At 36.2% G+C, this 13,372-nt stretch overlaps 1 protein-coding gene across 2 annotated transcripts in view; it reads left to right on the top strand.

Moving 5' to 3' along the window:
* Positions 1-1,113: 1,113 nt before the first annotated feature.
* LOC114651760 (alpha-1,3-mannosyl-glycoprotein 4-beta-N-acetylglucosaminyltransferase B-like) overlaps positions 1,114-13,372 on the top strand; it is a 133,652-nt gene continuing 121,393 nt past the window's right edge. Inside the window, exon 1 of one of the 2 annotated variants that reach the window (XM_051928243.1) lies at positions 1,114-1,486. In XM_051928243.1, the coding sequence (XP_051784203.1) occupies positions 1,393-1,486 (94 nt within the window). In that variant the 5' untranslated portion in view covers positions 1,114-1,392. The remainder of the gene's footprint in view (positions 1,487-13,372) is intronic. The other variant, XM_028801712.2, reaches the window with a different exon arrangement.

The raw sequence follows: 13,372 nt of genomic DNA, 5'->3' as shown, positions 1-13,372 counted from the left end.
CACTGGGGCAAATGACACCAAATGTTAAAGGGGAACTGCTACTTCAATGTTATATTCATTTGTGTGCTAATTTGTGGCAAAAGGCATAACTAAGTGGTCTCCAAGTTCAGTCCTGCGGACCACCTTAACTGCAGGTGTTCATCCATATCACCTTCTGCTTTTAACCAGACTCCCGCCTTTATTAAACAAGCTGTTGTTTCCCGGTTTCTGCCATTTTTGTGTCACTCTAGAAATGACTGTACAAAATGGGTTTGCTGAATTTTTAGGGGAATGTAGCAAGCATTGCTATGTGCTGCATTAATCACTGTTCTTTTTCTTGCTTTATTTTGTTCTTTTTTTATGATCTGGTCATTTAAGCCTATTTTGGTAATTAGCTCGCAAGTGAATATTATACAGAAAATTGCTGCTTCTCTTTAGTATTTCGTGTCATTTGCTCATTTGTCTGTACTGCTCATCACTAATTGTCAGTATGTGGATACAATTAAGGGGCTAAACTGTACGAGAAAAGAAGAATTAAAAAGAATATGATAGCTGTCCGTGTGGTGTCTGCATGTTCTCTGTTTCTGTGTAGGGTTTATCTTTTGTATTCTAAATTCGAGTGTGGGCTCTATGGTGCACTGACGCCAGGGCCGGATTTATATGAAAAGAGGCCCTAGGCTATTCCACTTATGAGGCCCTTTCACCTTCCATTTTTAAGTTTGTAAATTACATGAGAGATAATAAAATACGTAATACGCGTTGATCTTAACCAATACATTTTTATGTTTGTTTATTAGTCATATGCGTAGAATTTCTCCTTATTTTCGGTTCAGTGTTTTAGTGTTCACTGTTTTTAGAATAGTGTAATTTTAATTTTGCTAACAATTTGAATGTAGGCCCCTCTTGATCTTGAGGCCCTAGGCTGAAGCCTAGTTAGCCTATAGGAAAATCCGGCCCTGACTGGCGCGCTCTCTATTCCTGCACCACGCAACCCCTATCCACATTCTGCTCCCTCATTGACATTATTAGAGGCCACCTGCACTTTGAAGGCTCGGTCAGCAGGGGGAGCGCGAGGCACATTTTCACACTCCTGTTTTCTGACAGGTAAGGAAGTTAGACGCCCACCCGGAGTGCAAGAATCAGGTTTGGCGTTGTCCGCCTCTTACCTCACTTTCAACACGGTAGGAGTGGGGAGCTTCCCAAACAAGAAAAGTCGCTGCCGTACTCGCCTCTATTTTCTTTTTTGTTTTGCATTAATATATTTTAAAGTGTGCCCTTTTCATCTGAGGTGAAGGTGTGGCTGTAACTGTCTTCTTGTGGATTCAGTCCAAGTGGTAGCGTACGCATTCTCCAACAAAAGAACTCGTCAAAGGAGGACCGTCTGAATGAAAAAAGGGTTTGCGATGAGATGAGATGAGGTGCAGGCATGGCAGTGTGCTGGTTGTGCTAATCGTGGCGGTGACGGTGACTACCTTTTTCTGGGTCCCCTCTCCGCACAGGTTCAGAGGTAAGTATTTATCCCGTATTTCTCGTTTTACAAGCCTCTGGCTTTCCTGGTTAGTAGCAGGACCGGTTTTCTGTGCTAGTGGTTCACTGCCTAGTGATGACACCGGTTTTGTTTCGCGAACATCTCCACATTTATGAGGGGATGTGCCTTACTGAATAAATGCACTTTAAAACGTGCATGAGACGCGAAAACCAGGCAAACGTACAGGCATTTCCGTGTGGGTATAATTAATGGCGAAATGACGCTGAGGTGAAGAATTCAGTTAAGCGCCGATCTGAAGCCCTTGGACCCCGTCTCTTTAGTTTGGGCAGTTCCTGAAAGCTATTACAAATATACTTACAGACATACCGTAGAAAATGTATTCACAAATTATAATTTCTCACCTCTGAGAGGAGGTGTCCTGCCACAGTTCATTAAGTTGTTCTCCTAGCTAAATGCTTGACTTAAATTCAGATGCATGGGAGTTCTGCGCATGGCTCGTTTAGGCACATGCCCTTGTATGTGTAGTCAACACATTCATGAATTGCCATATTCTATGGTAACATTCCCCACATGTTTACCTGTTCTTCACTAATCTCTACTAATGCTGCATGTCCGGATGCATCCTCAGTTTTTGAAACAAATTTCTGACTCTGCTGTCCGTGTTTTGCAGCAGAAATTGAGATTCATCAGACCAGTTGACTTTTTTTTTTTTTTTTTTCAATTTTCAGTTGTCTAGCTTTGGCAATGCAGCCTCACCTTCCTTTTCTAAGCTACCAGGAGTCTTCTCCTGCTTGTAGTTCTTTTTATTCATGGTCCAGCTCACTGGACATTCAGAGATGCCTATCTGTACACACCACATTTGTAAAGAGCTGTTTTTGGGGGGGGAGAGAATCCTTTCTGTCAGTATGATGGCACTGTGGTAGCACACTGCTGCTTTGCAGTAATGAGACCTGAGTTCATGTCCTGGGTCTTCCCAGCATGGAGTTTGCATGTTTCTCTCTGTGTCTGCATGGGTTTCCTCCTGCTGCTAAGGTTTCCTACCACAGTCCATAGACATGCAGGTTAAGTGAATTGGTGACCCTAAATTGGCCCTAGTGTGTGACTGGGGTATGTGTGTGTGTTTGACTTACGATGGACTGATGTCCTATCTAGAGTCTCTGTTCCTATCTTGCACCCTAAACTAGCTGACCCCCACAACCCTGTTCATCATGAAAGTGATATCAAGTATACATCTCAGTATTTAAATTATTCAAAGAACTGTAATATCATGAATGTAATGGATTCTATGTCCTGTCGGAGGAAGAGAAAGCCCGTTTAAGAAGCACGTAGTGATTCACACACATAGTGGACACAGAAGAGCATATACAAAACAAAGCATTTAACGTGGTACTTTAGTTATGGTGGGATTTGAGAAACTAGTAAATTAAACGATTTTAAGGGGAAGTTTATGATATTCTACTTTAATGACAAAATAAACTATGTGATTAAAGTGGAAATTTCGAGATTAAAGTTGACATTTCGAGCTTTTTTCCCTACTTTGTCCCTATCTATCTAATCTATCTATCTGTAGCTACGTTTTCCCAAAGTTTCCAAAATTCAGCAGCTCTAACTCAAAAAATGGGATTCAACAAAGGCCTGATGCGCAGAAATGATTCCATAGACAAAATATCTTTGTTTTTAAAAGTTTAGTTAAGTTTCAAAGTAAAACAGTTCACACACAAAAAAAATTAAAATAGCAAAAAAAAAGGAAAAATTATAATAAGAAAAATTCAGTTCTAAGCTTAATCTGGTTGCATCTTAAATTGTTACTAATCGTTTATAATTTCTGAACCATTTCAAAGCGGTCAGAAAACTATGCTTATCCCATTTCTAACTTGAAAATGGGTCTTTCAAGTCCCTGTTTACTGGGACCTGTTCTAAACACAACAGAAGCTTAATATCACATTGTTTCTCAGTTATAGCAAGAAGATTCTATCTCTTACTAACTTATAGGAAGAAAAGACTATACCATTGTCTATGAGTATGGAAGAAATTATACTCTATTCAAATTAAGCAAACATTAATACGAGTTTAACTCAAAACTTTAACTTTCTAAGATTGGCTCTTACATTTCCGGCCCCTAATTGGCTATGCAGGAGCAGAGACAATTACTATACTTCAATATGAGCCAGTTAACTTTATATTAACTATTGTTTTCAAATCACTAGCAATAACACTGCAAACAAACATTTTAAAAATTTCATATTTCAAACATTGGCTGTTTCTTGAAGCAGGTACAGTTTGTTCACGGGTCTGTCCAGTGTGCTGGTTTTGGTTTGCACACAAACTCTTCTGACTGCACCTTTGGCATCTGGCATTGTCTTGATGACTCGACCCATTACCCAGGAATTGCGAGGTGTAGCTTTATCTACAATTAAAACAATGTCCCCTGGTTCAAAATTTCTTCTTGGTGCAAGCCATTTTTAACGTTCTTGAAGTATTGGCAAATATTCTTTAGTCCATCTTTTCCAAAACAAATCAGCCATGTATTGAATGTGTTTCCAGCGTCTTCTTGGGTATGGTTCATTTTCTGAAATGAGTTCAGGTGGTATTTCAGGTTTTGTCTTCAGTAACAACAAGTGATTGGGTGTGAGTGGTTTTTGTTCTTCTAGATTACTTTTAGTCTGACTGACTTCTAGTTGGAATGTTTTTCTTTCATTTCTTAGGTTCAGCATTAAGTCTTTAAACTTGAGAAACCAAGCCACTGCTTTCTTCAAGCGATGCCAATCTGAAAAATAGGTGATTAATTTGTTGATGGGCTCGGTTGCTTCCTCTATTTTTGTCATGTTGACTGCACAAGTTTTAACTTCTGGATCATCTTCAATGAGTGAATTGTTCAGTTGATCTGGTCTTTTTGGCCACTCCCTTTCAGGCTTCAATAAGAAACTTGGACCTTGTGACCATGTAGTGCTTTTGAGAAAGTTTTCTATGCTTAGCCCTCTGGATGCTTGATCAGCTGGGTTAAGGGCAGATGTGACATACCTCCACTGTGAAGGCTGTGAATGAACTCTAATCAAGGAGATTCTGTTGGCAACAAAAGTCTTGAATCGAGTGCTTTCATTTGAAATGTATTTTTTCTTTTCTCTGTACCCTAATAAGCTTTCATATGACACTCGGACAGAGGGCTACGACTTGCCTTTTCACGGCGACTTTGATATCTGACAACTTTTTTTATTTTGGGCACTGTGCGACTTTGTGAACTTTTGTTGTTTATACCACTGTCTAAACCAACAAATAGTAAGTTTTTCCTTACCTCCACTTGGTATTTTCTGAAATTCTTCTATTTCACCCCTTGCTTTTGCCATTGCCTTTTCACAGAACGCTGAGCTTAAGGACTATTTATATTGATTTGCATATTCAAAGAGGTGTAATTCTAGGAGGAGTTGGGGGCGGGACAGCAGGCACGCGCACATGTGTTACTTTTCATGCTGACCGGGATTTATGGAGTGGAAGAACATGGATGTTGGCGAACGCACAGATTTATGCGTCTGGATTTTTTTGTGCGTACGAACATTTCTGCTTTTGTTCGTACGCCATGTTTTAGTGTGAATTCTACGCAGAGCGTTATGCATGAGGCGCCAGGTGATTTCTGTAGTAATCTGATAATGTGACATGTTATCTAGTAGCCCACCAGATAAACTTGATGGAGTAAAGAGTTCCATCTTGTTTATGACATTTTTTAAGAGTGCTACTTCATGTCTAGGGGTTAGTTAGCATGGCCTCTTCATAGGTTTTGCAGTCTGGTGGTTGTCTTCATGGAGTTGTCATTTTCTCCACATGTGCTCATAATATTTATTTGCTTCTAAATCTCTAATTGATGTTCTTGTCAGGTTGATTGGCCAATCTAAATTAGCCCTATGTGGTTGTGGAGTGTACCCTGTGATGGAGTGACTGACACAGAGTCCACTAATGCACTCAATGCTTCCATAAAAGCTCCTTATGGTGTCGTAGCTGCAGTGCTAAATTTTAGTGGGCAGTGTGGCTCAGTGGCTAAGGTGTGAGATTGTATGTTCCTGTTTGACTCTAATGAGGTCCTGCTTAACTTTTTCATTCTTTTAATAGCTGCTCAAAATGGACACCTGATCATATACTTCCTTTCCACCTGCTAAGAGTGGGCAAATGCGTCCTGCATGCAAATAACATTGCAATCCATCTGTGCAGCAAGTTAAAATACAAATTAAGTGAAACACTAGGAGGTTTCTATTTATTTACTTACTTATTTATTTATTTATTTATTTACATATGTATTTATTTTGTAAGGAAATGTAATGAGAGAGTTTGGAGCATTTGCTGGAAGTCTGACGCTTTGTGCATTGATGATGTGTTATATTAAGTGACTAGCAATAAGAATGTAATTATTTATATATATTTACTGCCAAGATCCTGTTCAAATTAAACTTTATCTTGACATTGATTTCATTAGGAAGAAGCATTTTAACATAGGTCACAAATATCTACTTTCAAGTTCCTCAATGTCCCATTTATTGCCTTCTTTTGATTTTTGTGAAAACTTGGGAACCTTTGTTGTTTATGTTTATTGATTTGATTAGGTATTTTTTTTTTTCATTTAAACTGGCAATCATTCTTAAGTGGCTTTAGTGTTTAACAGTACTCTGAATCATTTTAAGGGCACATCACAGTGAAATTTTAAGCTCCCTAATTATGTAATTAGAGTGATAACAGATTTTCAGTCAAAATAAAGAAGAATATTGTAATTTGGTATGAACCTGCTTTATAATATCTTCTGGGGAAGAATGTTTTGGGACCAGAGCGATGGACTACTCCACTATGCAAGGTTTTAACTTCTGTCTCTTTTGAACATTTCATATTAACAAGAAGTCAATATATTTAGCAAATATCTAAAGTAAAAGAAAAATGAATGTAATATGACTAAAACACCATCTATGACAAAAATGGCAACATTTTAAGTGAATTCAGGAGCCCATGCTTTTATACAAGGGGCAGGCAGCCCTGGCTAACGGCCTCTCCATTTAGCCAAAATGAAACACCTTATCATCAAGCTTCATGACTGCTTCTGAGAGAGCCTGTACTCCCAATCACGACCACCACATTATACAGTATGTCTGTTTGAACAGTTGCTGGGGCTCCTCCCAATCTTCTTGTGACCATCAAATTTGGTTGATGCACATTTTATGTTTATGATTCTATTTGGGATGAGTGGAGTGGGCTGTGAAATATACCTAGCTTTAAATTTGAGCTTTTTACTGAAATTGTAATGTTGTTACTCTAATTGTACTCAAGTTGTCTCCTTGCAGGCTTGTATTTTACTGACCTTGTTTTGTTATGATTACTCCCTCATTTGCATTGATTTCTAGTTTCAAATCATGTCTTTTAAATTTTAATAGCATATTTGTCTTAAATATTTTTTTGAAACTCTGGACTTCTTTAACTTAACAATGTGAATTTCCCCTTGGGATTAATAAAGTATCTATCTCTCTATCACCTTTCTGCTGTGGATGCTGAAGTATTTGAAATGGCTTCATAACTCATTGATATTTTCTCTGAGTTAAGTGTGTGGCTTTATTAAAACTTTGTACAACTTTTGCACATGGGACTCTTAAGCACATGCCATAGAATGTATTGTTATCACATTATGGTTCTAGTGTACCATTTGATAATGCTGGTATTCCATTCAGTGGTAACATTTTCCATGCCTTTCTAGTATCTTCAGCAGCCTATGTTAATGCCCCAATCAGAATGCATCCACTATTTTTAAGCAAATTTCTATATCTACAGTCCTGTAGCAACCATTTGATTTCAAATGAGTCTAGCCATTTTCATCTGACCTTTTTCATTCGCCAAGGTGCTTTCATCCACAAAAGTGTTCCTCACTGAATGAATGTTTTTATATTACATTCATTATTTGTAAACTCTAGATCAGTCATTTCTAAGTTCCATTCCTGGGTCTCCTGTGGCTACAGGTTTTTGTTCCAAACCAGTTTCACAAGCTGTATATAATTTAATTTGAGTTAATCACATTGTGTAAATAGCTGGTCTGTTTTTTTTTTTGTTTGGTTTTTTTTTTCCTTCTTGTAATCTTGGTTTAGAAAAAAGGAGTAATGTGAGATTTGCATTTATAAGTAATTTAGGAATATTGATATTTTTGCAATAGTTTAAAGTTATTACCACTTTTTCTTATGTTTTCAAAAAAATAGCATTTTTCAGTGGGTTTGCTTCCATAATTGTATACTAATAATAATTAACAATGAATGAAGTTGACATTGTTTAAATAACATAGAATGATGAAAGGCTGCTGCAACTTCAAAGTAAAATCCATAAGAGTTGTCATTAGTAAGTAATGGCTTAAATAACAAGAACAACAGTAATTGAAAATGAGAATCATCATGCTTCTGATAGTATTAAAAACCAAAATAAAATTATTTCCAAGTAACGCACACAAATACTTGTTACGTTCTAATAAAATGTAATAGATCCAGTTTTGAAATATCTGTGGTTAAGCCTTTCATCATTCAGTGCCATTTGCCCTGTGTCTACTTCTCTCATTTATTAATTGGCATTATTAGGTTAATGCTATATTATGTGTGTAATGTTTGTTTCTTTTAAGGAGTTTTCTGCATTTTATTTAGGTCTAAATGATTCTGTGTTTGTAAGCATGTATGCCGAAGCTTTTAAGTGGTTTATTATTTAGTAGTAGTAAGAGCTGCAGGAATCTGTTTTAGCTGGTTCCCTTAACTGGCAGTTATTTTGTATCCGGCAGCCATAGTTGTAAGGATTTTGTGGTTTCTGGTGCTTTTATAATAACTGAAATACTGTACTTCTATAAGAGAAAAATCTTTAGTGCTAAACTATAACAGCAAATATGTAACCATATTCTTTCTCTGTGCCTGGATATATTTGCCTTTGTAACTATTTTCAATAGAAGCTGACACTGGTGAAAGTTGTAGATCTGCACAGTACAGTAAGTGTTTTTAAGAATCACAGAAACATGATGTGGTGCATAAGGATTTGGACTTGAAGTAGAAAGCAAATAGTTTTCCATTTACAGAAGTTTACAGTGAGCATCACTCAATTAACTGTTTAAATGCTAAAAATGCATATAATTAATTTTACAGACACAACCTAAGTTTAACTTTACTCATTTATATTAAACTTGCCTAAAATGCACATTTAGAACAGGTATGTCACATAATGAAAAACATTTTTTTTTTTTCAAAGTTGCTTAATCCATTTACAGTATACATATGATGAGCATCTGGTACAAGGCCGAACCAACCCATACGCAAACAATGTCTATTTAGTGGTGCTAATTAACTTAACATGAGTGTCTTTGAGATGTTGGGTTAAAACAGGACTACCTGGTGAATAACATACAAGGACACAGGACAAACGTGCCAGCTCTATTAAGATCGTGTGTGAGCTAAGATTCTAGCTAATGCATCTCCAAATAATGTCACACTAAATTACAAATCATATTAAACACTTTTTGTAGTACTTTTCATTTTTAACGTTTTAAAAGTGAATATGGAATCAGAGCCAGAACTAGTGTGATGTGTACACAGGACAATTTTACAGCAGGTAAACCGTATTTCATTTAAAGATTCAAAGCAAATATTTAAAGGTGGAACATTTGCCAGCTGGGTGAGGTTTGAGTGGTGTCTGGCTTGCACTGCAGGGTTCAGGTCCTGCCAGAGAATCTCAGTTGGATTTAGGTGAGGACTTGGACTTGTCCAATCTAAAACTCCAATCTTTTGCTGGAATGCATTCAATTGAGTTCATGATGGAAGATCCACTTTAGGCTTAGTTTTAAGTGCTTGACGGATGGTATGATGTTCTGTTCAAGAGACCCTAGTACAACTCAGAATTCAGTCTGCAGAAAACCTGAACCTTGGGAGAAGAATTGTTTTACAGCATGACCCCAGGCATGAAGCCAGATCTACCCAGCAATGGCTTAAAAACCACAATGTAATGTCCTGGAGTGGCCAAGTCACAGTCCAGATCTTAATCCAGTTTCATCCTGTGTTTTTTTTTTTGAAACTGTACCATTTATATATACCTGTATTTATATATAACTGTACCATATATTTGTCTGAAAATTCTTACATTTATAATATGTTTCTATATGTTCAGGAAAAAATATGTTTACCTTGTTTGACAGAGTGTGGAATCAGCTGTTCTACTTCTTTACGTGATAGCTATCTTTAGACATAAATCTATATATCTAGGAAAGTTAACACGTTAATTTTTGAGATTAATGTGGTCAGTTTAACATGTTAAAAAATATTGTCATATTTAGGACCGACAACTGGGCAAAAGCCTCAGGTATTGCTTTGGTCAGGGTGACATTTTCATGTAATTTTTTTTTTTTTTTTTTTTTTAACATTACAAAACAGTAATACAAAAAAGTTGTGTACCTAAAGAATTACATACTCGTCCAGGACCGCATTTATATGCTGACTTTAAATATTCTATGAAATAAAATTTTCATTTAAATATTTAACATTTCATATTATTCGATTCACAACAATACAGCACATGTCAATATGTAGCATTGGTGTTCATTTTATTCATTTATACATACTGACATACTGCAGGTGTCCTGGTGCAACAGAGAAAAGTTGCAAATGTAAAAATTCTGCACTCAATCCCCTCCCAACCTCCCCTCTTGCTCTGTTAGAAGATCGAATTGATTTCACATCACATACAGTAAATGCTAAAGAAGTTAGCTTTAAGTGGCACTAAAACCAAAGTAAGTCTCTATTACCTCTGAAATTAATTACCTCTTAATTAATTAATTGTAATTAATTAATTACCTCTGTAATCTTGCTGGTTTGCCAGGTAACTTACAGTGCTGACTACCCTAATAAAGAAATTCTGCAAAACAGAAGTGTAATATTTACCCCTACCCATTATTCCAGTTTGCAGTATCTTCGCTAATTTACGCAAAGAATGCAACATAACCACCCAAGTAATGCACAGTGTCAGATTTTAAGCATGACAGCAGCTATAGAGATGGGGCAAAGGTGTAGGTAACCAGTGTTTTACAACCATTTTGCTGTGATGGCACACTTTTTGTAGCCCAAAAAAATCCCAAGGCATACTATGATTCTACCAACCAAAAAGGCATAAAATTTCTTAGATGTGTTAAACTGTTAAAAGGGAGAGACAGCGGCTGGCAAAAAAAGCAGCTCAGAAATTGTCATTTGCTCCGCAAAAGCTGGCGAACATGCACCCAAGCTGTGCCTGCAAAACGGTGATCACGGAGCTGCTTTTATGTCTGCTTCTCCATTTCCTCCCCGGACAAGTCTCAACCACCTGAGGAGCGTATCTCTCTCAAATCTGGACACAAGGGCGCTATACTTTTTGGAAAACACTTGTGTAGAGTGTAATTATAAATTTGTTGACGATGATGAACAATTGAGGATAGCATTGGCGGAGTTTTAACACAAGTGTTAATATATGCCTGTTTAAGAGATACTTATTCTTTCTATTAATTCAGTCTTCAGTAGTGGATTCAAAGTCCAGTCGTTTTGATCGTTTTTTATTTTGACAGGTCTGCATTTTATATGCCAATTTGAGAATTAATACATTGGCCTTGTTTTCTTTTTGCCTTCTTTTCATCTTGCATTTTAGGAAGGCATTCAAATTCAGATTGTACTTGTTCAAATAGTATTTTGTTAAAAGTTCAGGTTTAAGGTCATTGTTTAATTTTAAAATTTGTAATTCATTTTTTTAATTCCTTTGTGTTGATTCTACATTAATTTTGTGATTCAGTGTGCATTTACTTCATGATTTATGTATTAATTTTATAATTACATATTTTAATGTTGGATGCGATTAATCACGATTAATTGCATACATTTGTGATTAATTTTTTTTAATCGATTCTCAGCCCTAATATATTATCAAACTTGTGGTGTCATCTTAATAAATTAGCAGTCCCAAAACAACAGAAACCAAATTTTAAACCAGGAGCCTTTCCCAGTTTAGTTCTTTCTGCCACGTTTAGAATAGGCTTAAATCTGAAATCTTATGTTGATTAGTCTGAAACATCACAAACTGCTGGGTTAGGATTTAAACCCAGGACACTGGAAATGCGAAGCAATAGCTCTTAAGACTCCACCACAGTGCCACCCTAAAATCTATCTGTAACTGGCTTGTGTGTGTACAGTAAGGTCATGTTCACATATGTACACATTAAGACATGGTCCTTTCATTTTATTTATTTTTTATTGGGCTACAGAAGTTTGCTTAGGATAACCCAGTGAGTCAGAGATTATAATAGAACAAGCATCTTTGTGACTTCAAGTCAGACACCACTAGTGCCATTATGCTAACAGCAGCCTTGCTAAATTTGTGATAGTGATTGAGTAACATAATCTGCCATGGCCATTACCAGTTCTAAGATATTTCCTTAAATATTTAGGTTCCTGATAGGAAAAATGAACACTGGAGTTATTTTTTTTCTTGGCATTAGGTTGAACATAAGTGAATATAGCCTTAAGTGAGTAAAAATAGAATCCAAGTAGTGCAATATCCAATCTTTACCATATTAACTATAGATAACTGATACAATGTGCAATAGAATACAACAATGCAACAAGCAGCAAAAAGGTATATAATTAATACATAAATGCATTCATCGTCAAACCTGATTAATCAATTTTTACATCATAGAGAGCTGGAACCTTTATTGGCAAGACTGTGCCTTTAAACAGGACCGAGCCCTGGACTGGATGTCCATCCATCAAAGGGTATCCATACACTGACGCTAATACACACTTACTCTAGGTAGAGTTAAAAATATCTAGATTATTCGCTAAATATTACTAAAGTCTACTACAATAATTTTAAATTGTTCAATTTCACAAATTAAGGAAGAGAAAGAGGCTATTGGGAGAGTGTTGATATTAATAATAGTAATATTGTTGGTTGGTTTGTTTAAATTGTAAGTCATGGTGATTATGGGTAATGGTTTCAGATGGCAAAATGAGATTTGGCTGGAAATTCTACCTTTAAACATGCACACATAAAGCATTGTTTGATGTGCAAGCACGTTATGGTGCAGCATTACCTGTTGGATAAAAACAGAGCTATACACCTGGGCAACAAAACCTCCTCTTGTGCACTGCTGGTTAAGTCACATGTGTGTTTTATCTGATACAAAACGGTGAGTGTGAGGGCTGGGGTTTGATTCCAGGAGGATGATTAGCTTCAGTGGGAAGTAAGTGTGAATCAGATGTTGTTTGCCATTTAGTTTCCTCTGCAGGTAGAAGTTACACTGTAAGAGCATTGTAAAGCATCACCCTGTATTGTTCAGTAAAAGCTTTCTTTTTTAAAATTTAACACTGAACTTTTTTTCTTTGTCACTTAAATCTTTGTTAAGATTTGTTAGGAGCTCAAGCATGGTATTAGGGGGAACAAAAAGAAACCAAAAATGAAAATTAGAATTGAATATTTAATTCCATAACATGTTTTATTAGTTTTTGACCCCCAGCTCAGAAGTGTTAACATTAAATAAGTGAGTCATTTAGTCCAGCAGAATCAACACAATTAGACCAGTTTTGAAGTTTTGCAGTATACCAAATATTTTGAAAAAGGAAAAAATTTCAGTTCAGCTTTTGCAATACTGCATCTGGTGTTTTGTAGTAAATTAATGCCTATATTATATTGAGCATTACACATAGTAACACACTTAAATTAAAATACCGCAATATATTAATGCTCTGATATGTTTTTTTTAAGGCTGATACCGATCACCAATTTCATTTTTCTTGATCGGCCGATTCTGATTTTTTAATTTTTTTTCTTTATCCATTTAAAAAAAACGTTTTTTTTACTAAGTTTTGGCATAACCAGACGCATAGAAGACTTCTGTTATATATT

Source organism: Erpetoichthys calabaricus, chromosome 5, assembly GCF_900747795.2.
Source record: "Erpetoichthys calabaricus chromosome 5, fErpCal1.3, whole genome shotgun sequence".
Lineage (NCBI taxonomy): Eukaryota > Metazoa > Chordata > Cladistia > Polypteriformes > Polypteridae > Erpetoichthys > Erpetoichthys calabaricus.
This window is presented reverse-complemented; position numbering and strand designations above follow the sequence as displayed.